At 42.7% G+C, this 9,954-nt stretch overlaps 1 protein-coding gene across 1 annotated transcript in view; it reads left to right on the plus strand.

Moving 5' to 3' along the window:
* Positions 1-8,817, plus strand: part of apbb1 (amyloid beta precursor protein binding family B member 1) — a 49,228-nt gene extending 40,411 nt beyond the window's left edge. The window contains exons 13-15 of the mRNA XM_062974353.1: positions 737-852; positions 6,029-6,205; positions 8,156-8,817. Coding sequence (XP_062830423.1) covers positions 737-852; positions 6,029-6,205; positions 8,156-8,353 — 491 coding nt within the window. The 3' untranslated portion in view covers positions 8,354-8,817. The remainder of the gene's footprint in view (positions 1-736; positions 853-6,028; positions 6,206-8,155) is intronic.
* The last annotated feature ends 1,137 nt before the right edge of the window (positions 8,818-9,954 follow it).

The raw sequence follows: 9,954 nt of genomic DNA on the forward strand, positions 1-9,954 counted from the left end.
TTACTACATAGCATTATTTATTTATTTATTTATTTACAGCATTTATATTTCACCCTTCTCACCCCGAAGGGGACTCAGGGCGGATCATATTACCCATATAGGCAAACATTCAATGCCTTTTAACATAGAACAAAGACAAACAACATAGCTCCGAGCGGGCCTCGAACTTATGACCTCCTGGTCAGTGATTCATTGCAGTTAATTGCACTGGCTTGCTCTCCCGTCTGCGCCACAGCCCCGGGCCTATTGAACTACTTTTTCTTCCAAATTTGTTGTCTAACATGATGTTTTAGTGCTTCATTTGTAAAATCATAACCTAATTTAATGTTTAATAGGCTTTTCCTTAATGCCTCCTTATTATCCAACATATTCGCTTATCCAACATTCTGCCGGCCAGTTTATGTTGGATAAGTGAGACTCTACTGTATTTACAAAGCACAGCAAAAGCCATCGCTCTGAGCTGGCATTCTTCTATAGCCTCTTCACTTGGCAAGCACCAGCTCAACACTCACAGAGATAAGAAAAGGCTGCCCAGATGTGTCAGGCAACGTGCCCTTTGAAGGCCCATTGGGCGGATGCACACAACCCCCTGCCCATGTGCTCTGTGCATGGGCAGGGGGTTGTGTGCATCCGCCCAATGGGCAGCCTTTCCGCAGGGCAGCCTTTCCGCAGGGAGCCCACTCCTCATCTGGGCAGCCTTTCCGCAGGGAGCCCACTCCTCTTTTTTGTCTCCTAGGGATGGAGGTCCTCAACGCAGCGCTGGAGGCGGCCCTGGAGGCGGGCAGCAAGGAGCAGTGGACCCCCACCCAGTTCAGCGTGGCCCCCGCCACCCTCACCCTCAGCCACCAGCAGGTGGGCACATCACTATTGGAAAATAACTTCACCCTGTCCCTCGGCACATATCCTTTTGGCAAATCCATGATTATGTGGAGACCACCTTTTGAGAACCACTGGCCAAGATAAGCATGATGACCCTTTGAACAAGTGATATTCACAAGCATTTGTGTAATGGCACATGGGTAACTCGGCGGTTAGACTGAAGGACCATGTCTTTGGACTGCCAACGACAAAGACATGCCACTACAGAAGTATATTTGGCTAGCAGAGGATGGTTGTTTCTTTGAAGTTGTAATTGTAATTACAGATACACACTTTCTTGAAAACCTTTTAGTTTAAAACATGCAGTCAGAGATAAAAGTCTTCTTTGAAAAATAATATATCTAGTTTACTCACAAATATATTGTATTAATTCACCATACAGGTGCATAGGTAAAGGTAAAGGTTTTCCCCTGACATTAAGTCTAGTCGTGTCTGACTCTGGGGGTTGGTGCTCATCTCCATTTCTAAGCCGAAGAGCCGGCGTTGTCCGTAGACACCAAGGTTATGTGGCCACTGGCATGACTGCATGGAATGCCATTACCTTCCCGCCGAAGCGGTACCTATTGGTCTACTCACATTGGCATGTTTTCGAACTGCTAGGTTAGCAGAAGCTGGGGCTAACAGTGCGAGCTCACCCTGTTCCCCAGATTCATTGTCCGTAGATGCCTCTAACATCATGTGGTCATAGGCATGATTGAATGGAGCGCCATTACCTTCCCACCAGAGCGGTATCTATTGATCTACTCACATTTGCGTGTTTTTGAACTGCTAGGTTGGCAGAAGCTGGGGCTAACAATGGGAGCTCAACCCGCTCCCCAGATTCGAACTTGCAACCTTTCGGTCTGCAAGTTCACCAGCTCAGCTGTTTAACATGCTGTGCTACCAGGGGATATATACAGGCACATATTTTATTGAAATTCAATTATAGGTAGGATGTAATTCTCTCTGTGTGTTGAGTATACAGGGTATCATTCTTAATCAATAGTCCATAGTCCTTAATGATATTTGTACTCACTGAAGTTCATAAGCATCCATGCATCCATTGGTAAGCCGATACAAACATCCACCTCCAATGAGGTCTAAAGCAAACCGCTTCCATTGGAGACCAAACATACTGAACACAAAATGGAGTCCTGAGTCTGAACATGCTCAGTACAATTACATGTCTATAATCCCTCCCACACCCTTATAGGGTTTCACCTTATTTCCTGTCTCTGTGATCATTGGATTTTGCAAAATGTGGCTTTCTGTCTGTCTATCTATGATGGTTGTGTCTCCCAAGGGTGCAGGTGTCTCCACTTGGCACCCTGCCGGCCACACAACCTCTGCCCCCTTGACCTCTGCTGATCCCTGGGGGGTGTGCTTGTTGGAAATAGCAACCTCTCTACACTATTTATTTGTTAATGTATATATTTGATAACCTTTATTCTATGTGTATGATGATTTGCCAATTTGACTGTACCCTCTTTAGTGTGGAAGGGACCATAGACATGATTGTACTGAGCATGTTCAGACTCAGGACTCCATTTTGTGTTCAGTATGTCTTTGGTCTTCAATGGAAGCAGATTTCTTTAGACCTCAGTGGAAGTGGATGTATTTATCTGCTTAGAGGCGTCAATGGATGCTTATGAATTTCAGTGAGTCCAAATGCCATCCAAAGCTATAGATATAGATGTAGTTGTAGATGTAGATATGGCTGGAGTTACACTTGTCCCTGCTCCGGCTTAAAAGCAAATCCAAGTTAGGAACAAACCTGCAAAAGCTTTCTTGTTCATATACACATATGCACACACATGTACATATATTCGCACACACACTATATTTCTGGTTCTAAGACCTTTGATTGTAACAATGCACACTTATTTCGGTACTACCAACACAAAGAAAGTGCTGTTTATAAATAAAGTAGCCACAATTCTGGGGGCCGCAGTGGCGCAATGGGTTAAATCGCTACGCTGCAGAACTTGCTGATCAGAAGGTCGGCGGTTCAGATTCGCGGGACAGGGTGAGCTCCCATTGTTAGCCCCAGCTTCTGCCAACCTAGCAGTTCGAAAACATGCAAATGTGAGTAGATCAATAGGTGCCGCTCCGGCGGAAAGGTAACGGCGCTCCATGCAGTCTTGACAATGATCTTGGAGGTGTCTTTGGACAACGCTGGCTCTTCAGCTTAGAAATGGAGATGAGCACCAACCCCCAGAGTCGGACACGGCTAGGCTTAATGTCAGGAGGAAAACGACCTTTACCTATGCAAATCCCATTTTTAGAGTTGCTCATATGCAAAAACAAAACAAAAACCTGTGTCTTGGGATGGAAGAAATACATCTTGCTTTCCTCTCTTGGGAGACACAATTATCACATGTCTATATTTATATCTATATTTATATTTATACATCCCATTTTCTGTGCCAATTTGAATCTCATTTTAGGAAGGAAAGCAGAATATGAACACACACAAACGCACACCACACACTTGGCACTGTCAGAGTATTGCAGCGCAGCGGTAGTAGTAGGAAAAGCAGTGGAGCGCAGAATGAAGCGACACTTCGAGGCGTCAGTAAAAGCAATATACAAAGCTTTACTGAGTGGAGCAGTAAACAGCACAAACAGAGTCTTGCAGATGACAAACAAACACAGGACTGATCTGTTCTCCAACAGATCTCAAACTCAACTCAAACTCAAGACAGACTGAACTGATGCAATAGATATGCACATTCTCTTGTGTCTGGATGCTCCCTAGTTCCAGCCACACACCAAGGTCATCATAGCTCATTAGTGATTAACTCTTTACATCAGGGGTCCCCAAACTTTTTAAGCCGAGGGCCGGTCCACAATCCTTCTGACTGTTGAGGGGCCGGATTATCATTTGGAAAAAAAAAATACAAACAAATTCCAATGCACACTGCATATGTCTCATTTGTAGTGCAAAAACAACAACAACAACAACGAAAAAACTACAATATTTAAAAATAAAAACAATTTTAACCAACATACATTTATCAGGATTTCAATGGGAAATGTGGCCCTGCTTCTGGCCAATGAGATAGTCAAGTTAATTAGGGTTGTTGTTGTTGTTGTTGTTGTGTGCCTTCAAGTCATTTCAGACTTTGGGCGAGCCTAAGTCTAAAATTTATTTATTTATTTATTTATTTATTAATTATTTACTGCATTTATTTACTACATTTGTATCACACCCTTCTCACCCCAAAGGGGACTCGGAGTGGCTTACAAATTATATGTACATACAATATATTATATTATTAGCATAGCACAATATTAGCATTATATATTACTATAATGATCTATACCACTATACTGTAATATTATTAGTAATATTATATGTAATATAGAATATATAATTAATATTATTATATGGTATATTATTAGTGTTATATTGTACTACATTATAATATTATTATCAATATTATATGTACATACAATATATTATATTATGAGCATAGCACAATATTAGCATTATATATTATTATATTGAACTATACCACTATGCCGTAATATTATTAGTAATATTATATGTAATATAAAATATATAATTAATATTATTATATGGTATATTATTAGTGTTATATTGTACTACATTATAATATTATTATCAATATTATATGTACATACAATATATTATATTATTAGCATAGCACAATATTAGCATTATATATTACTATATTGAACTATACCACTATACTGTAATATTATTAGTAATATTATATGTAATATAGAATATATAATTAATATTATTATATGGTATTATTATTAGTGTTATATTGTATTACATTATAATATTATTATCAATATTATATGTACATACAATATATTATATTATTAGCATAGCACAATATTAGCATTATATATTACTATAATGATCTATACCACTATACTGTAATATTATTAGTAATATTATATGTAATATAGAATATATAATTAATATTATTATATGGTATATTATCAGTGTTATATTGTATTACATTGTAATATTATTATCAATATATGTATATACAATATATTATATTATAAAACTGAGGGCGGGGGCCAGGTAAGAGACCTCGGAGGGTCACATCCGGCCCCCGGGCCTTAGTTTGGGGACCCCTGCTTTACACACTATCACACACTCTGGATGATGCAGTCTGACTGCAATACAAGCATGGCACAAATTACATTTCAACACTCTCATTACACAAATCTCACATTGACAGGCACCTCCTTCTTTGACCTCACTCCAAATTTGGGTGGGGAAGGAGTCCCCCTTGGGAGAGAGAGAGTGGGGTATAAACAACAACAACAATAGAAGGGTGTCCACCATCCGCAGCAGTAATCCCCACCCACTATAATTCTATTCTTAGTAGTAATAGTAGTAGTAGTAGTACAGTAGAGTCTCACTTATCCAACACTCACTTATCCAACATTCTGGATTATCCAACGCATTTTTGTAGGCAATATTTTCAATACATCGTGATATCTTGGTGCTAAATTTGTAAATACAGTAATTACTACACAGCATTACTGTGTATTGAACTACTTTTTCTGTCAAATTTGTTGTATAACATGATGTTTTGGTGCTTAATTTGTAAAATCATAACCTAATTTGATGTTTAATAGGCTTTTCATTAATCTCTCCTTATTATCCAACATATTCGCTTATCCAACATTCTGCCAGCCCATTTATGTTGGATAAGCGAGACTCTACTGTAATATTAAAAATTAATATTATTGAATAATAATAACTATTACTATTTACTGAAACAATTACTATTACTATTATGAAATTACTATTATTATTGAATAATTACTATTACTGAAATTAATTTTATTGAATAATAATTATTTTTACTGAAATTACTGTTATTATTGATCATTATTATTATAACCATTATCATTATATTTAATTTATATTTATACCACTTTCCTCTCTCAAAACAGTACTCAGAGCATCTAGTTCTGCAGGAATGTTTTTATTTTGAATGCACTTACATTTATGTTTTGCTCTCAAGTTTCAAATGAAATGTCGCTGAAAGAAGGGAGAGGGTCATCGTCAATGTTATGAATTTAAGGCAGAGATGGGGGAGGGAGGGAGGGAGGGGCTTTTGCAGGTCGTGACCCCCCTTGACCTCTCTTTGCCCCCCCCCCCATGACCCCGCAGACGGAGGCGGTGCTGTGCGAGTGCCGGGTGCGCTTCCTGTCCTTCATGGGCATCGGGAGGGACGTCCGCTCCTTCGCCTTCATCATGGCCACCGCCCCCGGGGACTTCCGCTGCCACATGGTCTGGTGCGAGCCCAACGCCGCCGGGCTGAGCGAGGCCGTCCAGGCCGCATGCATGGTGAGTGGGGGGGGGGGGGGATGGAGACTGCCAAGATCAGTGCCAGGGGTCAGGGTGCGTGATGGGTGGGTTTCTTCTCAAACACCATCGATCAATCATGCTCCGGACCAGCACCCTGATGAATTGGTGAATTTTCTGCCCTCACCAATTCCTCCAAAGTCAGACTCAAAGACATCTGCAGTCTGGAGTTCAAAAATCTATTTAATATTTACAGAGATATATTTACATAACAGCAAAGTCCATCGCTAGAAGCTGGCATTTTCCCTTTGCCTCTCGGCTCGGCACACACAGCTCAACGGAGATAAGAAGGCACATTCCTTAGTCTGAAGGAAGTTCCGACCTCCAAGGCCGGAAATCATGCCTCATAGGTCACGGCAGGCTGTCAGTCAAACTGGCCTGCTGTTAACTGTTTCATTGCTGAAACACACTTGCAAAACAGCAGAAACACTTGATTTACATTTCATATACACACAGCCAAAATCCAACAGAGACACGGGCCTTCGTGGTCACTCGGGTCTTTTCTGTATGCAGTGGTGTATGTTTTTTGGGCTGCTTGGTCAATGTGTTCTAGCAGCATTTTATCCTGATGTTTCACCTGCATCTGTGGCCAGTAGATAACTTCCTGTGGCCAGTAGATACAGATGACTTCTTTCTTAACATTGTAAACATTTCCTTAACTTAAAAGAGCCATTGCCTGTGATTAATGTAAACATGTTGTTTCCCCCCAAAAGTATTAAGAAATGGCTAAATTGAGACTCAATCACCTCCTGTCTCAATTTACCTCCTTCTCTGACGATCTGACAATCTTCTTAGTTGCACAGAAATAAATCCAGATTTTCCAGATTTCCCAGCTGTTAGCTGAAACTTTTACTTTTATTGCAGTTTGTACAATATTTACATAGTTTTGCCGGAGCTTAGCATTTGTGCATCCGACCTCTTTCAGTCACCGCATGGGAAGCACTGTCTCCTCCCACATTCCACAACATGACGAAATGTCCTGTTATGTACCGGAAATATTTCACTGTTTCCCTCTAGCCATAAATCTCTACTCTGTGCAGTTAACTTTTACATTACTGGATTACATGTTGCATTACAGACACACGCTGTCAGTTACCTTTAAACTATAAGTACAAATTTCAAACTACACATAATACATTCACAAAAAGTTCATCAAGTCAGCAAATGCTGAGAGATGTAAACAGTTAATCATTGTCATAGTTCTTACTACCGCGTTTCCCTGAAAATAAGACAGTGTCTTATATTAATTTTTGCTCCCAAAGATGCGCTAGGTCTTATTTTCAGGGGATGTATTATTTTTCCATGAAGAAGAATTCACATTTATTGTTGAACAAAAAATGAACATTATATACTGTACGGTAGTTGTAATCACAAACCAGCATAACCAGACAAACTGAATCCTGTCAAGAATTTCTTATTACTAACATTCTATGGTACGTACATTTACCGATCCTGCATGCTCTAGTGTTCTGTTCGGCGGGCATGCATCCAAACAAAAACTTTGCTAGGTCTTACTTTTGGGGGAGGCCTTATATTTAGCAATTCGGCAAAACCTCTACTAGGTCTTACTTTCCGGGGATGTCTTATTTTCAGGGAAACAGGGTAGTGTTGGCCGCTCAGCAGCTTTTATTTACGGTTCAGCAGTTCAGTGGTCCAAAATGGTTAGCTGTCATTCATTCACCTTTCATACAATTCATTCAAACCTTCTATCATATATCATGGTGGCATGTAGGATTACAACAACACCCATCCTTCCACATTCTAATCACTATCGCACAACCCCTTGTCGTGCAATACTGGCTGTTAGGGATTGTGGGAGTTGGGAGTCCAAAACCACCGGAGGGCCCAAATTTGCCCATTCCCTGCTTCTACCACGATTACACCTTGCCTTGTCTTGAGAGTGCCGTGTTGACGGCTCCTCTTCCTCCGCAGCTCCGCTACCAGAAGTGCCTGGACGCGCGCCCGCAGGCCTCCACCAGCCCTTCCTCGTCCTCCTCCTCGTCCTGCCTCCCGGCCCCTCCGGCCGCGGACTCCGTGGCCCGCCGCGTGGGCTCCTCCGTCCGGAAGGGCGTCCAGACCCTGCTGGGGACCCTCAAGCCCAAGCGCCAGGGGGGCGCCCAGACGCCGTGACCCCCGACCCCTCTGGGGACCCCCTCAGAGACCCCTCCTCCATACGCCCACCTCCCCCCCCCACCGGACCACAGCTCCCCCCCATGTCCCCCCTTCGGTGAAAGCAAGTGTGCAAGGTGTGTATTTATGCAGAGCGAGTGAGGCAGGAATGACTGTGTCCTCTCCCTTTTTGGAGCTGCTGGAGGGGAGGGAAGAAAGGAGGGGAGGGGGCAAGGGAAGAGTTTGGGGGGGTCTCCCCTCCCCCCCCCCCACAACGTCATTTAGTCTAACTGAATTTGAGGGGGAGAAGCTGATGTTGCTGCTGTCGATGAGACCATTGCCGGTTGGGGGCGGGGGCTGTGTCTAGGCACTGGCCAGCCTTGCCCCCGCCCCAAATAAAAGGACTGAGGCCTTGCAGGTGGGGAGGAGGGCAGAAGAGAGCTCTGTGTTGTACTAAATTCATTAATAAACTCTGTTCCCATTGAGTCTGATGGTTTTGTGGCTTGACAACAGTGTGGGGAGCAATGGGGCTGTTCCTTATTTCCACTTGGGGGGTGGGTCTTGTCAACAAGAGGGGGAAGGCCCTCACTGTCCCCCGTGGTTGGAAAGGGGCCTCGTTGCTCTACATGGGGAAGGGGTTGATGCACAGGGCCCCAATATTTGTAGTTCAGGCTGTAACTGTAAATATGTAAATAAAGTTTAACAACAGTTGGATTTGCAACTGAACCCTTCGCCTGCTGGAGGCCAGCAGGCGAAGGGTTCAGTTGTAAATCCAACTGTTGTTAAACTTTATTTACATATTTACAGTTACATTTCCCGGCTTCGGAGCATAGCATTCATTGTCCATCTCCAGCGAAATGCTCACGCCGAACACACACACAGACAGACACTCCCCTGCATTCCACAGACCAAGAAGGAAGTCCCGGTCAAACAAACTTGACCTCATTGGTCCTGTGATACGTCAATCATAGCAGGTTCCCATTAACTCCATAACTACTGAAATGCCTTGCCGAAAACTAACACAGAAGGCATTTCTAACAACCCAGACTGATTTTAACATTTCACACAATTCACAATACCCTGACACAGGCATGGGCGAATTCCAGCCTTCCAGGTGTTTTTGTTTTGCACTTCAAATCCCATAATTTGGTCGGGGCTGGGCTTAGCACAGTGGGTTAAACTGCTAGCTGCAGAAAATCCTGCCCATCGAAAGGTCGGCAGTTCAAGCCCGGGTCGGGGTGAGCACCTGCCGTCGGCCGCAACTCCCTGCCCAACTAGCAGATCGAAAATAGAAATGTTGAGTAGATAAACAGGTACTGCTTTAAGTGGGGATATGGTAATGAAAGGTGCCCATAAGGACAGGCTGGCAAATTGATCAGGAGGACCTCTAAGGACGACAAAGTTCCTCGGCATGGAAGATGGATTGACATCACCCCCCTGTGGCTGGAGTCGAGCACAACCTCCAGATGCCGGAAATGGAAAAGATGAGGGAAGCCTTTACCTCTGTCTGTGAATTGTCTGTTCTTGTTAATTGTATAATGGCATTGAAGGTTTGCCGCATATGTGTTCTGTAATCTTCGGGGAGATAGCACGAATATAAATAAAGGATATTATTACAGTAG

Source organism: Anolis carolinensis, chromosome 3 (genome assembly GCF_035594765.1).
Source record: "Anolis carolinensis isolate JA03-04 chromosome 3, rAnoCar3.1.pri, whole genome shotgun sequence".
Lineage (NCBI taxonomy): Eukaryota > Metazoa > Chordata > Lepidosauria > Squamata > Dactyloidae > Anolis > Anolis carolinensis.